The sequence below is a fragment of the Labrus mixtus genome, chromosome 6, assembly GCF_963584025.1.
Source record: "Labrus mixtus chromosome 6, fLabMix1.1, whole genome shotgun sequence".
Lineage (NCBI taxonomy): Eukaryota > Metazoa > Chordata > Actinopteri > Labriformes > Labridae > Labrus > Labrus mixtus.
In genome coordinates, this window is record NC_083617.1 from 14,904,338 (window position 1) to 14,921,586 (window position 17,249).

Below are 17,249 nucleotides of genomic sequence, written 5' to 3' on the forward strand. Positions count from 1 at the left end.
CCTGAAACCACCTCCGTACAACAACAAGACAAATGTCAAGGATCCACAAATTAGTCTTAATTTGTACATTTTGAATACAGTTTTGAAGCCCTTGAAGCCTGAAATGTGTGACTATATTCCTCCCTTTGAGAAAAAGTGTTGAAATCCAAGTGGGTAACACAGAAGACCCACTGAGACTGATCAGTCATGTTGGCCAAAACACTTCCAGCTAAAGTTAGTCCCCAGGTGCTGCTCTATATACAGTATGTATTCCTTTTTTTGTCTTCAGCGATGTTTTAATGAAACAATCTTCAAGAAAACAACGTTATGGTTAAAGCTGTTACTCATGACTTCTCTCACCAAATGTCACAGCAAAAAAACATTTTATTCCATATTTAAGTAACAACACAGCAAGACCTTTCTGAAATTTATTAAGGCATCTCATTCACATTAAAATAAATTAAGGTCTATTTTGAAATACGCATTTATTAGCTATCTTATCAAAAATTAGATGAGAAGACCAGTTACACTCTCATGTTTGCTTGACACAAAGCTAAAGCTGTAAGATGACGGTCAGCTTAGCATAGCATTAAGACTGGATTCTACAAGTCAAACTTAATCCAAAGTGTGAGAAAAGTCAGGACTGGACCTGTTTAAGAAATATGCTGACCTCCACTCTTTAAACCAAATTTTCAAGACACAGTTGAGGTAGAAGTCACTAACTATAAGCATGTTCAGAAGATCATCTAGCAGATAAACCCCTTTTAAAACTACAGTCAAGAATGTAATTGTGAGTGTTTGTTATCAATGGTCAACCAAAAATGTGTCTATGATGTGCTACACTTGGTCATTAGCATAGCAATGTATCCTAAGGCAACATATGGTCTTTATGTGATGGCTTTACATTTCACTGCACATCTGTATGAGCATGTGACAAATAAAAATCTTGAATCTTGAATCTTTATCATTATAAATATCAGAGGTTATTTTAGCACTCTGTGAGGTAGTTAAAGAAGTCTCTCTCTGTCTTTGACTCCCCTAGTCTCAATTGAGGACACTTTTCAAAATAAAGTCCAGCCTAATGCACAGTGTAAAAGGTGATGTGAGAACACAGTCAAGTTCATTCATCTCACTCTTTTTCCATTTAATGATTCTACCAAGGAAGTTCAGAGCCATCCCAGTTGTATGCCTTGCCAGTCTTTTCGACATTTAGTGTGTCTATGATGCTCATCAGACATTTCACAGATTGTTCAGTACTGAAAAGCTTGTCTTCGGGTACGTTCCTGTGATAGGGGCGGGAGAGATCTGTGTTCACTGTTCCTGGATGTAAAGACACGCATACCACCTGGAAAAAAATCAGGAAACAAGGGAGAAGAAAAAATAGGTTACTGATCATCTCCACTACTGTGTTTCCACTACTTGTTAATGATACTTCCAGAGATAAAAAAAAAAAAAGAAAAGATAGAAGAATGATAAAATGTACCTTTGGTCGACTGCGGCCCAGCTCTATAGACAGATTCCTGGTAGCCATGTTAAGAGCTGCTTTAGACATTCTGTAGCTGTACCAGCCACCAAGACCTGAGGAGATAGGAAACATTAATGTGCACACATTACCACAGATGTTAAAATGAGGGTACTTATTCTGTATTTAAGGGTTCAAATTGACCCTTTTCATGCATCCATTTCCCCTGGTTTCTACACTATAGGATATTTAAAAATGGTTTTCCCCCCAATAACTGCGACACATTACCATTGTCCCCAATCGATCCAACTTTGGCTGTGATGTTAACGATGATGCCACTGTGCTGCTTAGCTTTTTCTGCAGGCTGCTGTCCGAAACCACCTCCACCCTTCTGGAGTAGGGGGGCAAAATACTTGGCCATGACCAATGGACCCACTGTGTTAGTCGTCAAGGTAGAGATGATGCCCTGATAGGGAAAAGAGGTCAGTCATCAAAGATCAATCATTTTAATCAATTTAGGTGCATAGAGAGAATTTAGATGAGAGGAATGAAGGAATTGATGGGTGTGATAAGTAACCAAATTATTCTTTCCATGACGCCATGACATATGAAGGAATAAATCCGATATTTAACAATTCAGCATTAATTGTTTATTTTCTGTTGTCCTCTGCGGCGTAGGACTGACAAATTAAAGAAGGCAAACCCAATTTTTTGAATTAATGTGATTGCATACAATGCATTGTCTGCTACCTTTAAGGTAGCCTACTTGTCACACCAGGTCTGTGCATTTTCCGATGGGAAATCAGTTAATATGAACTGCCAGAATTGTGTTGCAGGTTTTGCAGGATAATTCCCCTGACATTGAACTGACAGCCTACAGGTATGTCAGTCGAAGGAGCCATTTCGTAATCACGGTTGTTGGTCTTCAGTTGTTAGTTTCAGCAGACTAACGCCACAATACATACATACTATATTAAGGATGCTTTCAAGCAAATCTAGTATCACCAGGCATGATAATATTTTACTTAATCCTTTCAGGATGACAAAGGTGCTCAAATTGACCTTTTACAAAGCATTAGGCTACCTTAGCAGAAACATCTCTGAGGCTGGTCTCTCCTTTCCCGGAGGGGTGAAGCATTGCTGAGGAGTTGACGATCAGATCCAGCCGACCGAAGTTCCCCTTAACCCACTCCGCAGCCCCCTGGACGTCTTCCTCCCGGGTCACGTCCAGCCGGACGACCGTCAGTCTGCCCGGGTTTTGGACTTCCAGGCCCCGAAGCTCCCCCGCTCCGTCCGGGTTTCGGCATGTTGCTATAACGGCAGCTGGGCTTTTGCTTTTCAAGATATGTTTGCAAAATGCAAGCCCCAGTCCTCTGCTGGCCCCTTGAATGAGCGCAATGGGGGCAGCCATGACAGTTAATGACTACACTGGAGGTGAATGGAGAGATAATTTTGTGTTTGCTTTCTTCAGGTCCCCCCCAAAACATCGTAATTTTGTATTTTTGAAGAGAGATGAGAAGGATGCTTTATGACAAGTACATTTTAAAGGCCACGTGAGTGTCTTAATCCATTTGCCTACAACGGTGCTAAAGTGTGTTTAAAAAAAACCCAATTCTAACCTTTCGAAAATATATCTATATAAAACTTACATGATAACTTGAAGGCAGCATGTTTCACAACAAGGTAGATACGCCCTCTGTTAGTCACAATGGAAGCACTTACACAAGTCGGCTTATTATCGTTCATTAGAGTGCATGAGAGTGCCTTATACAAAAAAAAAACTTAAAAACCTTTCTCTATCGTTTAATTCGATTTTAAATGTATTAGGTCGGTTAGGAAAATGTATCAGTGATTGTTTTTATTCCACTCCAGCCCAACAGGTGGCGGTAATGTACTGGAAACCGAGTTTTCAAACGCTAATGAATCCTGAAAGGAAGTATTGTAAAATTGTTTGGATTGATAAAAAACATTATGCGCTTTAAATACACCAATAACACGATTAAAATAGTGTAATATGTTTACAAACGACCAATACAAAATAAAATAAATTGGTCATTACTGACGATCCTTAAACCTGGTCGAGCCCGGAGCGGATCCCGGTTGCTTAGCGACCAGAGGAAGTGTAGCGTCTGCTGGCTAGCTAGGCAAGCTGCGAGCCCATGGATTTTTAATACAGGGAAAATGCCACCTAAAAGAAAAGGACCTCTTCAACTCGCCCAAAGAGAAGTTGACGAAATAAAAAAGCAGGTTTGTTGCTGAATGGCTTTTCTTGTTTTCTTCACACAGTTATGTTTTAACTTAGATTTTAATGTCACACACAGAACAGACAGATTTAACTTTTCTAAATCAGAGGCTCTGTATCCAATTCTGTGAAAACATCTTCTCAAATGTACTTTTTCCTTCAACAGCCGAGTGTGAATCAGATGTGGTCATCTGTACTGTAGTTTTCTACAACAAAGTCTGAATATTTAGATGTGCTTAGCATCTTAGTCTATTTACCACGTTTATTTCAGTACGCCATGTAAACAAAGGCAAAAGAGAAGAGTATACCAAATTAAATTCCTTTGACTGATGAGTCTAAGACACATTTTGTAGAGCACAATGTTAGAAAGGCATTATAACTTGTTAAATCAAGTGCTCAGTCAGAAGTAGGGGAAAATTAAGATATTAAAGAAATGATTATCAACTTCAATTGGATTGTTGGAGGGCTTAAACGCATACAAAGGACAGACTCATAAGCGGGTCTGTATTTTACCCTGAACACATCTAGAATATATAGTATGTGTTTACCAGAAGTGTAATGTAAAACACAGATGATTTACATTGTATATTTACAGATATAAATCAAGGTTGAATGTCTTGTTTTCACTGTGAATTAATTCCTCGTTCTTCTAACAGGTTGACAGTCTGACAAAGGCTGTGCACAGTCATGGTGGATCCACTGAAGAGGCATTTAGGAGGTAAGCGCCTGTAAAAGATCCTCAGCAATGCATTCTTTTACTTGTTTTTTCCTTTTCAGGCTATTGCCTCATCCAAACTAGCTCTCTATTGTATGGACATTGGCTTTGCTTGCTTTCATTCAATTCCATTTTTCACACTATCGTGATTTACCAGTAGTGAATTTGACCGCCCTTTTTAAAGTAATGCTTTTGGGGTTTGATGTTATTGTTAATGTGAATTTCAAAAACAGATGTCAAGAGCTGCAGCTATCTGCGGAGAAAACACAGAGGACCCTGAAGAATCTGACCAAGGTTAGTCAGTAAACAGATAGTTGTTAAGGTTTGCAGCTTTGTGATTTGGTCATGGACTGTGGAGTTTTGGAAACAAATCAATTAAAGCACTTTTGAACATTTGAAAAGAAATCCAGATATCACAGAGTACTGCTTGCTTAGTATATTGTTTTTGTTCTTGTAAAATAGACTTTACAAACCAGTTACATTGACATCATATTTTGTTGCTTTTTTAAGGCTGATGAGCCGGCACCAGTGGGGAATTATGATCAGAGGAAACAGGAAGAGGAGGGACGACTGCAGAACCTTTTGGAGCGCATAAATGTGCTCTCTCTGGAGCTTTCACCTCCAGGACCCAGTACTGCTGCAGGGTTAGTGACCCATTTACTGCAAAGAGAAAAACAAAAGGATGCTAGAGCTCGTTTATGATCATTGGATTCATTTTATACATGCCCTCTTCTTTAATATATATATAATCTCTTTCTTATTGTTGTTGCCTGAATTTTAACATTTTGATCTACAGCGTTGTTTCAAAAGAAGAAAGTGAGGATGATGATGAAGACAGTGATGATGATGAAGACAGTGATGATGAGGATGATGTAGATGATGATGAAGATGAGACGGAAGCTGGGAAACCGGCTGCTCTGTCAGAACCTCGCCTCTACACAGTCCTCAGTGAGTTCAAAGGAGAACAGGAAGGAGATCTGTCTGTTCAGGTGAAAAAGTGCTTGTTTTCAAAACAGATACACTGATGCACAGTTAGACTTCATGCTAACAACATGAAGGCGTCTATAGGAATGTCAGACTTCAGCTAAATTACTCTAGCAGGGTCCTTCCAGCTGCATGTTTCTTGAATTTGTAACCAATGAAGTCTTGGTAGATCAATATTTACCCAGATAAAAATTTACTTTGAAGGTATTTCGAGTCATAAACTTTAAGTTCACATCCAGGTGCTGGATGATCCAAGAGCTGCGTGTACCACATCACTAAATGCGAGGAAGAATTTAAGATTTGGGAGCTCAGGGTCTTTTTACTTGTTTCATTGATTCTACCAAAAGGTATTTTTACCTCAGTGTCCATTACACATTTTCAAAACTGCTTTTCTAGATGAAAAAGCTGCTTTACATGCTTTCAAACATAGCATTTATTTTACAGCATCAGTACTCGTGGGATACAATAAGCGAAGATGACTTTAAGAAGGCATTGCTTATAAAGTCTACCGTAAGAAATACTGTTTCAACTTTCCTTTCAACTTTGTTTTGCAGTTGTAAGAACTGCATATTTTCCGTAGAGGGTGCTCTTTCAATACATATGATATGTCCACAGCCTTGTAGGTACATTTAGAGTTTGGTAGGAACACTAATGTAATGCGTATCTGCATGACTTGTTTGTTCTTCGCGTACGTTTTCAGAAAGGGGAGGTGTTAAGTGTTATCAGGAGGACAGCAGATGGATGGTGGCTGGCTCAGGACACTAAAGGCAACAGAGGAGTGGTTCCTAAAACCTACCTGAAGGTACAGAACCTGCTTCAAAATCTGAATCACAGTCAAGTATTATACTGTTCATGAAAACAAGCATTCAATTAAACAGGTTTAGTATAAAATGCAATAAAGCAATGACTGACATTAATCCAACTTTGTTGTATACTGATGATTCTTCATTATTTTTAAGCATTTCTCCATTTTAAATTAAGAACAAGTCTGCCACTATAATAACTCTGGGATTTGTAGTTCCTTTTTTTTTCTCCATACATTAAACACAACACACAAGAAAACAAGTAAACTTTTATCATTAATTATTAACTCACTGAAGAGAGAGTAAGTAGACATCTTCTTGTGTTCATTTGATTTGGAAGAATTGTTATGTGTCACCGTTAATTCCTGAAAGTAGGAATATGGGAAATAAAAACTAAAATAATTTCAGATGGGCTCTGGTGTTGAAGATGAGGATGATGAAGATGATGAGGAGGAGTCAGAGGACGAGGAAGAGAGCGAGGAACTGACTGATGACAGAGAGAAACAACGGTTCTCCTATATGACCTACTTTTATATGGTCAAAAGATTCTTCTAATTAATGTAATTATCAATAAAATACATTTGAATGTTTTGTTCCTCAACAGCGGTACTTCACTGTCCAACTGGGGTCCTGTGAGAAAGGCGTTAACTGAGGTAAATACCTACAAACTGTACAACTACTCCTTCTTAGCTACTTTTAATTGCATATGCATTGTGTGTGTGTGTGTGTGTGTGTGTGTGTGTGTGTGTGTGTGTGTGTGTGTGTGTGTGTCTGACAGATTGATGCAACAGATGTGCTCTCTGCCATGGGGGCTATACCTTCAGGATTCAGACCCTCAACTCTTAATAAACTGCTGGTGGAGGAAGGTCAGTATACACTCTCAATCAAGCATCCACACTAACAAACTAAAATTCAAATGTTCTCACTAAATAATGATCGCTAATGAGTCAAGGGTTCTGTAGTTTTACCAGTGTCAAATATTACCAGTTAAGTAGCCTGGAAGCAGAGGATGTGGTTTAAAAGATAGCTGAAATTAGATTTTAATTCAATTGTTTAATAAAGATAGCTGCTAATTATTTTTGGGGTCATTTGATTCATCGACTAATCCTTAAACTCTTAACTTCTTGGAAGAAAGTTGCATCCAAATCTACAACAGCTGCACTGGATGACCTAGTAGTTACATTGCTCGCCCCATGTACAGAGGCTATAGTCCTTGTCACAGCGACCGTGGGTTTGATTCCAAACTCAGCCCTGTGCTGCATGTCACCCTCCACTTTCTCCTCCCAACATTTTCTCTATCTCTATTTAGCTGTCCAATGAAATAACGGCCCAAACATATACAACTTTAAAAAAAGCAGCAAAGCACATTTTAAAAATATATAGCAGTTCAAAAAGCAGGACACAATTCACATGAACAAGTCATACCCTTAATGCACAGTTCCTGCTACAAAAACTGCCTTTATGAAGATTAAACATTTTCCATCCACAAAGAGGTTTGTGTCAAGAGGGATTCAGTTGTTGCATTTCTGGCGTTTGATCCACTTTATGTGTTGCATTTCATGAGCTGTCTTACCAATATTACACTATATGTCTGTTTAGGAACAAACTAAAGGTAGGAGTAATGCAGATAGAAGCAGAGGCACAGATATAGAATTTTGCATTATTAGCTCACATTTTGTTCTACCACTACAACTATCACTGGTGTCAGTTTCTATTAGTCCTTCACACAGTATGATTTAAGGGCAGTAACCGTTTTGTCTTTTTCTAGGTGCAACATACAGAGCAAGTCACTACATTCAGCCGAAGCTCAGCGAATCAAAACTCTCCTTTAGTGACCTCTTCCTCGACCCCGACACTGGCAGGGTAAGACTTCCCCTTTGTTTCTCAGTGTGTGTGTGTGTGTGTGTGTAATTTGTAGGGTATCTGTAGAATCACTCCAAATCAGTCAGCACTGAATTTGATTTGTGAACACAAACAGTTCATATTTGTGTTTACTCGTCAGTCTACTGTTCTGTCTCACAGGTCCGAGCTCGGCAGGTCAGGACGTGTGTTTGCTTCTCTTTGTGGAGCTGCCGGATGATTCCTACTCCTGGGGTTGGAGTTCAGGTCCTGAGCAGACACATCCGCCTATGTGCCTTTGATGGAATCGAGGTTGGTTGTATATATAGAACTGTATTTCCATTCCACTTCCATATCCTGCAAACCTTTCTGCGGTGGAAAAAATCATTTCTTTATAAATAATTTATGAATGATTTATTTCCATGTTGGTTTGTTATCATATTTAACTTTCCCAAGACAAACGTTCAGATTATTTTCTTATACATCACTGTCTTGTTTAATCCCATGTTTTTTTCATTTAAGGTGTTTTTGTGTTTTAGGTATTAAGTAACATCCACACTGTGAGGGCAACATACAACCCCAAAAGTCCAAAGACCTGGACTTTTTCACCAAGGGTATGTTTACATTAGTGTGAACAAAAGGTTATAGACTGTTGCACTGTCTCTGGTGGTTATTACTGAGATGCAATGCTAACAATTAGCTCATATTGGCATCTGAAAAACTGAACAGAAAAATAAAACAACAGCACTGAACTAAATCTTGTGCTGGCTGATCTGTAATCTGTTTTCCCCAGGTGACAGGTATCCTACCCACCCTACTGGATGGAGAGTGTTTCCTGCGCTGCAATTCTGCATCTCCCGACCTTGGTATCCTCTTTGAACTGGGAGTTACCTTTATACGGAATGTAAGGAAAAACATACACATTAAGACTCACACATCACAGGGATAAGATTAAATTGGTGCAAATCCGATGTACAGAATCACACAGATAGTGGACAGTGATGTTTAAAACCTTTTTGTTGTTGTCATGGGAGGAAATAACAGCAGAACTAAATCAGAGAGACTATAAGAAGCAGCCTGTGTGTGTGTTAGTCCACAGGTGAGAGAGGAGACCTGAGCTGTGGCTGGGCTTTCCTAAAACTGACTGATGACTCTGGAAACCCGATCCCTTACAGGTACACACACAATTACACAATGACAAACATGCAAGTGTATATCGGTGCATACAGTGCACACAGTATTGTATCCACAAAAATATTCACTGCTTTGTACATACTCTTTTCTAGAAGAATCAATATGAATATTAACAGTATTTACACTTCCATACAGACACACTCTGTATTGTATTTTTTTAGACAGGCAGATAAAAATAAAACCAACACATAAAAACACAATTTAAATTTAAAGAGCACCCACATTTTCTCTAAAGTAGAGTTTGAATGAAGGAGAGGGTTACTTATATAATACACCTACCACACTCGGTGTATGAACATGTTAAATAGATGTGGACCTTGATAGTTTGCAGTTAATTCTTTTAAATCTGATTTGATTTGTGTGTAGGACCTATGAGCTGCCAGTGAATGGTGGCACACCCTATGAGAAGGACGTAGCAGTGGAGGCGACAGTCACTCGAGGATGTAAGAAGCCGCACTCATTGTTAAATTAAGTCAATTCACAAAATGTCTATGCGGAATAATTTTAGGAAGAGAAAGTTGACATATGCTTAAAATGAAGTTATGGTTATAGTCAGTGTGTCTCTTCTTCTTTTAGCACCTGCTGGGGTTTTCCAGCAGATGCTTCAGGCGAGGCGACAGCCGAAACTCATCATAAAGTTGAAATCTGCAAACAACAGGACCAGAACGCAGCTCAGGTGAGAGGATCAGCAGGGGAAAAAAACACAGAGCCTGAGAACATCACAATCTGATTCTATCACATTATTCCGTAACAATGAATCATTCCAAGGTTTCCTTGGGGTTTTGCTTTTACACCTCCAAGAATCGCCACCTTAATGTGGTGATGGGGTTTTGTGTGTCCCTGTGAACCCGGGAGCTGTGTTGTCGTGGGCACTAACATTTGGTAGGGTCTCCCAAGGCCAATTTGTTTTGGGGAAAGGTCAAGACTAATAGAGATTTAGCAAATCCCTTTGAAGCGGCAACAAGAGAAAGAGTCCGCTGGAAAAGGGAAACCGGGGCACTGCTCTGGAGCCAGACCCAGGTGGGAGCTCAATGGTAGGTGTGTGGTGGGTATACAGATCTCTGGCTGCCCAGACTGGTTCTTGAGACGTGTAAGGAGCCAGGGTCGGTGGGGGAGATGGAGTGTTACCAACTAGTTATAGTTGGGCTGACCTCCACGCACAGCAACGGTTCTGGAACAAAACTCCCTAGTAGGAGCTTGACCCTTTATTCCGAAGTTGCCCAGAGTGAGAGGCCCAAGGTTCAATGCCCACGAAGAGCAATGATAGAGACACCTAAGGGAAATGAATGAGAGAAATGGCCTGCCTGATCTGAGCCTGAATGGTGTTTTTTTGTTTTGTTTTTTACTTTTGTGCTGGTCATGTATTGGCCTTAACGAACACCATGTTCTAGCATTGGGTTGTTCAGAGTGACTGTGGAGTACTACGACAATCTCTGACTTATGCATGTGTACATGAATAGTGAGTGACATGTTTTTTTTTATCCCTTTTCAGTCTCCTACCAGACACTCTGCTGCACAGTCTGAACTGCGTACACCTGCTGGCACTGCACAGGCAGCTGCTGGCGGATGCACTTCTTTTGGACAGGCCAACTATGCAGAATGCAGGTATGATCTGCCTTCACTTCCTCAAATACAAAGTTCAGATACTCATGGTTCATAGGAAAAAAAAGCCTTTTAAATGAAATGTCTCTCTTTTTCAGATCCGATATGCAGACCTATACTTGCTACCTTCCCGAGGTTGTTAGACGAACCTGACCTGCTGGATGCTCTCAGGGTCAGTCATCATAGTCACACTTTCCCATAATTGCCTTTAAAAAAAAAGGATAAAAGGAAATGAAACAGAAACAGAATTCTTTCTTACTTCCAGGGTGATCTTTTTTTACTGTTTGTAAATTGTTTAATTTAACAAAATTCAATCAATAATATCAGTAAATGTACATATTTGTTTTTTTAGAGTGCCTGGCTGGGTGCTGAGACCAGCATGAGCAGAGCACAGAAGGTCAGTGTGTGTGTGTGTGTGTGATACCAGGAGTCTACTCTAGATGGTGCTGACAGTATGATGAGTAACCTGGTCTTTTTAGGATGTATTTATGTGTGCATAAATCCTCAGCTCATAACATACTTAATGTTATTTTTGTCTCTGTGTCTTTGCAGAGAGACTTGTCCTATGTAAAACAGGAGTTCAGTAAAATCTACATGTCCTCCACCTATTTCCTCCTCCACACGCCCTCACTTCCTTGCTATCGCTGGGCAGACCCGCCCTCTGAGGAGCAGCGGGCCAGAGTTGTCTTCTCCATCATGGACGCTCTCAAGGAAAGCCAGCAAACCACGGGCCAATCGGGAGGCCAAGAGCTCTTTGTTGAACCCATAAATCAGCATCTTGCCTTTGATGTCACAGAGTTGACCTTTGACCTTCTCCAAGTGGTTCGGTGACATCAACTCTTTTAGGGAAGGTACAATTTGAAGTTTTTTTTCTTTTTTTTTTATGTAGGAAAAGTAATGAAATGCATTCCAGTCATTTCTTTGGTTCATAACAAAATTAAAATAAAAGTGCTTGACAATTTTTTGGTAAACCTGAAGGAAATGGCCGGTGTTATCCAATATTTTTGCTGCTTTACTGTAAAGTAGGATAACAACCAATATTATTTTCATGAACCATTAAGGTCTTTTTTCCCATGATACAGCCAAAAAATGTATCCTTTTGAATATCAAAAATTGTGAAAATGCCCAAGCAAATTTTCAAAAGCCCAAAGATTTTTTTTCAATTTGCTGCTTTTCTTCATAACATTTTCAGAAATGGATGTTCTGTTTGAGTGCTTATGCTTTATTTTTGCCAACTAAGGGAGCACATTTTAAAAAGCGGTTCATGTTCATTGGTATGGAGTAACTTTGTGATTAATAGATGTTTTTTATTCTTTTTGGAAAACATACTCCATGGCATACAGTAATCAATGATATTAGTGTACACAGAAAATACTTGTTAGCAGGATCAATTCATCATTGGTTTTCATACAATCTTGAAACCCATCAGCAATTATATTCAATCACCTTCTGATGCAGCAATATGCCTCTGGGAACAGATACTAATTTCTAGGTTCTTTAAATTTTCTTAGAATCTGTAAAAAGAGAGTAGTTCTGATATTTTCTTGGTATTTGTGGACAATCACAAAGAAATATCGCCTTATCCGTGCAAATGTGGGGGACCATTCCACAATTCTCACCAACACATGCAGAATACACAGTACTTGCACAAACCCACTTTTGTATTCATAGACACTGATCATGTCATATGAGCCAAATGTTATTGCCTGAATAGTTGTGAATAAAAGGCTGAGTGAATGCAGACAATGCAAACATTGTGACTGGAGCTCCTTATTAAACGAAACCATGAGTTCACTCTGCTGCTATTAAAGTAAACACTCAAACAGGTAAGAGTAATGAGGGAGTTACACTTACTTACTGATACTGAAACTGATGTTTGTGATAATAGAACCAACTTGATGCATGAACTTATCGGCAAGTTTTGATATAGCTATTTATGGCCAAATGGTTTTCAAATTTGTAATTAGTATTCTTTTAAAAACTGTTTTTGTTCTAACCCCTGTCATCTGACTGGTCACTGAGCTGCTCTATTCATCTCCACCCACTAGTTCAACATTTGTTGTGTGTGTGCGCATGGCGTCTTTTTATAGGCGGGTATAAAAGAACGAGAGCAGTTACAGGTTGGATCAGTCCGGGCGTGACAGGTTGGAATCAGTCCGGGCGTAGACAGGCTCGGATAATCACAAGATTAGTAACATTAAGGTGAATCAATGATTCAACATTAGTCATTAGTTCAAACAGTCCTTTAACAAAAAGCAACAATCAACTGTTTCCCACTCAATGTTGTGCAAAGTCCTGGTGACGTTCTGGGCTCAGTGTTTTAGCTGTGGATCGTTACTGTGAATCATACCTAATAGCATTACATTCATGAAAATGACATGACATGCACCAAATAGATTCAGGATCGGCATCAAACCAGCAGCCACACCCTGAACATTTATGGATATTTTAAAAACAGCCTCTGGTTTTTACCCTTCAATATTTTCAATTTGTCTTAGAAGAGAGATATGTGTTATTTGTGAGTGAAGGGGCTAGAGACAGATTTTTACCCAGAAGGCTTGTTGTGTTAAGTTTGTATTACCTGCTTGTGTAAGCTTCACATTAATCACACTGATTTAAAAGTGTATTGATATTCTCATGTTTATTCTGGAAAACAATATATAATAGAGCTTAAAACGGGACCACACAGTGTTCCTGTTATGTTTGAGGACCCAGAAAGACCATTTCTCAAGCATCACTTCAGACATCCACATTATAAGCCAAAGCTTCTTCTCCTCACCATAAAACTAAAACCACAACTTCCCCACAGCTTAACCTCTCAACATCAAACAACCTCTTACTCCATTAAGCAAAATGTCCCCCTTAACTATCTAACCCAAATCTTCCTAACTGTGCACAAACACACACTAACACACTTTGCCTGTCTTTGGGGTAGCATTTGCGGCTGAATAATATATCATATCCTGTATTTCCACATTCCAGCGCTGTTGTCATGGTGACAGTGCCAGTGATGACCGGGGAGTGTAGTTAACTGTTGAAGAAATCTGGGTAGCCCTCAAGGAAATAAATAAGAAAATATGGAGAAGCAGCAATAAACAAAGCAACCCAGGTGACAGAAGTTGCCTGTCAAATTGTTCATTGTTGTTGCTGTAATTACATAGATACATCACGTTAACACAGAATGATTGAGTTCTTTGTTTCCTATTTGGCTAAAGTTAGACAGGTCAACAATTAAAACAGTTAGGCTTTCCTCTGCTAGATAGTCTCAATGTAATTGGAAGAACTCACAGTGAACAATGCAAACAATCAAATGCAATAAATCTAGAGAACACATTTATATGAACACACTATATACAGTAAATACATTAGTATTCCCCTGTCACTCTCTGACTCACTTTTGCTTGAGTAACTAATCACATACTCTCTTTAGTACTATTGTCAATGGCTCATATTTGTAAGTTATTCTTACATATTATTAAGGAAATATAATTTGCATGAGTTATAGGACAGGCAATCCATTTACAAATTGTGTGCAGGGGAATGATACTCAGCCACAGACAGAAAAGCTCATTGTAAATGTGACTGCTATTATCACCTGGAAACGTTGAGACTTTCTCACCCAGTTCTCTTTGTGCCTGAGGAGGAAGTGGGAGGGGGAGCAGAGCAGGTCAAGAAGACCAGTTGAGCAGGAAAGATTGAGTTTCCAAGGAATAGACATACAGGAGGCAAAAGATGGAAAGATGAACCAGGAAGGCAAGAGATGTTTTCTTTTCTCCTTGCTTGAAAAAGTAAACGTCCATCCATTCAAAAACTCAATATGAGAAGAAATTAAATAACAATAAAAAGCTGGAAATAAGTATTAATTTTGCACAGATGTTTTCAGTCATGGGGAAAAAGAAGGTTGATGCTGATTTAATACTCATTTGTAATTATATTTAATTTATATATTGAATTTGTAATATTTCTGCTCATTTTTTTCAGTGATCCTTCGGCGATATTGTTGCAAAATTTAAAATAGATATGTATTAGAAATTTGCTATAAACTTACCCAATATATTCTTTTTTTTAAATCTTTACCAACTTTTTTTTTTTTTTTTTTTTTTACTTTTCATGCTCTTCATGGATAACCCTTTTGAATTTTCCTCAAAGTGACCTTTGAAATATATTAACATTCATAGCCTGTAGGGTTGGTATGGCAGCAGAGTGGTTTATTTACACATCCAGCAGACATGGGGTAACAGAGGCTTTAATTTGATGATTGGGTCTAAATTGAAATCTGTTTTGGTATTCAATCAATCAATCATCATTTTTGTATAGCGCCAATTCATAACAAGTGTTCTCTTGAGACCCTTTCCAAAAGAGCAGTTTAAAGACCATACTCATTGTTAAGAAAAATGGTTGAGGAGATGGGTTAGGATGCAGGAAAGATTTCTCCATTGTATTCTTTGCGTTCCTGTTGTCCACACTTCCTTTCCTCTGAGGTGGAGGTCAGATCAGTCCGTGTATGAATGAGGACGGCGGTGGTTATGGGGACGACAGAAAAAAACAGATGGTTTTTGCTATGGCGTCAGAGACTTCTGGTGCCAGATAAACACGCTGAAGGTTCTGAGAGCTCCGTCTACTTGAGAGCCTGGATTCTGCTGCAGGGACAAGGCACCCTGGGCTTCTAGCACACTGACACAGAAGCAGGGGGGGTGTCCATTGCAGCAGGACGTCCGCACCAACAATGCAAAGGAAGGAGCTCCCAGGATTCTGCAGCTAATAAACCAGCTTGTTGCTAGTTTGCATCTGTCATTTGGTGATGGGGAGGCGAATGATTGTGTAAAATGAACAATTGTGGGCAGTGAAATAAAAAGGAGCTGAAAGCCACCTCTACATCTGTTACATATGCTCTCCTTGTGCTCAAATAGTTAACAACAAAGCATTCGAGTTTGTCATCCTCCTGAAAGGTCCAAGCTCAGATTCAGCTACAGAGCAGGTTGAGGTCACACAGGGTGAGGGTCTTAAGTCTATATTTATCTTACAAATTAAACAAAATTCTTAACATACTTTGTAAATGGAATGCATGTTTTTTTCATTCAGGACACAAAACATGGTGCATTCTTCAGCATTGTTTGTATATGCTGACACTGTGTAACTACACCTGACGCTGACAAGTAGAGGCAACGTAGCCAGAGCCATCGTAGAGGAGCTAGTCTAAGGCGTGTCTCTCTTAATACTGGCCAAACACAACTTAGCTGCCTGGCGAGTGTAACCCTGTGTCTGTGTGGGAGTCTATCTGGTGGTTGTGTCAAGATAAATGAACATTTATTCAGATGAGAAGATAAAATAAAGACGTTTACTATCCCACTGTATGAATAAATGCACTCTTTAAAGTATATCGATGAGGAACACAATATGAACTGAAAATTGAACCCTCCCTGTGAGAAGTGTTTGAAGCTGAAGACTGATTGAGTGTGTTGTCTATCTATATGTGTTGTCTAAAGCACTATCTTATGAAGGGGTGTAGAAAATGTACTCTCCATGCTATACTCCAGTGAAGATCAAGGGGTGTTTAAATTAAAGCTTCACTTATTCATATTTCTTTATTAATGATGGATCATCAAAATGTGATTTATGTAAGGGCTGCTACAAGTAACAAACCCAGAACAATAATGACTCTTGTCTAGTGTCCCCTCAGCCCTTCATAGCAGCTTTCAGCTCATTGTTTTGGTTCTGTGGCTCCCACCTTTACTGTTTTGAATCCAGTTGTATACTAACTGTCAACAACTAAATAGTAGATGGACAAAGAAACCATAGACTGTAAACGAACATGGTGACGTCACTCATTGGTTACTAAAGGGGGATTTGGAAGCCTGTCAATGGCGGTGGCCATGCTGAAAATGCTGTCTCATCCTAACTTTCAGTCAGCCTAACAACAGGCAAAGAGCTGGAGCTGAGGCAGGTCTTGAGCCTCCTGACAAACAGCTACACCACGCTGTCCATCAGTCAGGTCAGCCAAGCACCTAAATATAAATATGTCTTTATCATAAACTCAAAACTGATGAGCTACAAGAATATTATCCCCCCTCACAGTGTGTGCCAATAAAGACATGAGCAATTCAGACCAATTTTGTCTTTAACCAGACTGTTAACAAGGTAATTGCTGCTGTTAAAACTGACATTTTTTAATGGGTGTGTATGTGACTTCTGGGGCTTCTGCAGCCAGGTTCAAGTGGACACTTGATGGACTGCAGGTTTGTGCACTTCCCCATTACATTCATTTTTCAACACTGCTTGGTATAAATGCATAATGTTATGATAATCTTCTTTGTGTCTGCTCTATGTGTACATAGACTGTGTAGACCATATGTTGACTTTAGAACTTGAAAATCTAGCTGTAAATTTGTGAAGATAACATCTTTGGAAGACATGTGAATAATACTTTGT

The 17,249-nt window shown here is 39.2% G+C and overlaps 2 protein-coding genes across 4 annotated transcripts; one reads left to right on the forward strand and one right to left on the reverse strand.

Annotated features, from left to right (window-relative positions):
- Positions 1 to 393: 393 nt before the first annotated feature.
- Positions 394 to 2,890, reverse strand: zgc:65997 (uncharacterized protein LOC794398 homolog). Its single transcript, XM_061040196.1, has 4 exons — positions 2,526 to 2,890; positions 1,730 to 1,907; positions 1,463 to 1,557; positions 394 to 1,324 (listed from the first exon to the last, which is right to left on the reverse strand). The coding sequence occupies exons 1-4, from the start codon at positions 2,850 to 2,852 to the stop codon at positions 1,133 to 1,135; spliced, it is 792 nt and encodes a 263-aa protein (XP_060896179.1). The 5' UTR covers positions 2,853 to 2,890; the 3' UTR covers positions 394 to 1,132.
- A 120-nt stretch (positions 2,891 to 3,010) lies between these two features.
- Positions 3,011 to 12,572, forward strand: nphp1 (nephronophthisis 1). 3 transcript variants are annotated; one of them, XR_009673286.1, is made up of 20 exons: positions 3,011 to 3,688; positions 4,340 to 4,401; positions 4,632 to 4,692; positions 4,909 to 5,042; positions 5,195 to 5,387; positions 6,083 to 6,184; positions 6,594 to 6,694; positions 6,790 to 6,838; positions 6,964 to 7,051; positions 7,954 to 8,048; positions 8,208 to 8,336; positions 8,564 to 8,638; positions 8,818 to 8,928; positions 9,117 to 9,199; positions 9,585 to 9,661; positions 9,815 to 9,894; positions 10,711 to 10,823; positions 10,919 to 10,992; positions 11,173 to 11,217; positions 11,373 to 11,466. XR_009673286.1 is itself a non-coding variant. In XM_061040195.1 (20 exons), exons 1-20 carry the CDS (start codon positions 3,623 to 3,625, stop codon positions 11,649 to 11,651), a joined length of 2,037 nt encoding a protein of 678 aa, XP_060896178.1. In that variant the 5' UTR covers positions 3,356 to 3,622; the 3' UTR covers positions 11,652 to 12,572. The 3 variants fall into 3 exon arrangements, 1 of the variants encoding a protein (XP_060896178.1); XR_009673287.1 differs by having other exon boundaries at positions 9,818 to 9,894; XM_061040195.1 differs by having other exon boundaries at positions 3,356 to 3,688; positions 9,795 to 9,894; positions 11,373 to 12,572.
- The last annotated feature ends 4,677 nt before the right edge of the window (positions 12,573 to 17,249 follow it).

Excerpts from the sequence above, each read along its gene's own strand:
- zgc:65997 (XM_061040196.1), bottom strand. The coding sequence starts at position 2,852 with ATGGCTGCCCCCATTGCGCTCATTCAAGGGGCCAGCAGAGGACTGGGG. Across the intron at positions 1,558-1,729 it reads TGGATCGATTGGGGACAATG|GTCTTGGTGGCTGGTACAGC; the intron begins GTAATGTGTCGC and ends CTATCTCCTCAG. Across the intron at positions 1,325-1,462 it reads TGGGCCGCAGTCGACCAAAG|GTGGTATGCGTGTCTTTACA; the intron begins GTACATTTTATC and ends ATTTTTTTCCAG.
- nphp1 (XM_061040195.1), top strand. The coding sequence starts at position 3,623 with ATGCCACCTAAAAGAAAAGGACCTCTTCAACTCGCCCAAAGAGAAGTT. Across the intron at positions 3,689-4,339 it reads TTGACGAAATAAAAAAGCAG|GTTGACAGTCTGACAAAGGC; the intron begins GTTTGTTGCTGA and ends TTCTTCTAACAG. Across the intron at positions 6,695-6,789 it reads GATGACAGAGAGAAACAACG|CGGTACTTCACTGTCCAACT; the intron begins GTTCTCCTATAT and ends GTTCCTCAACAG.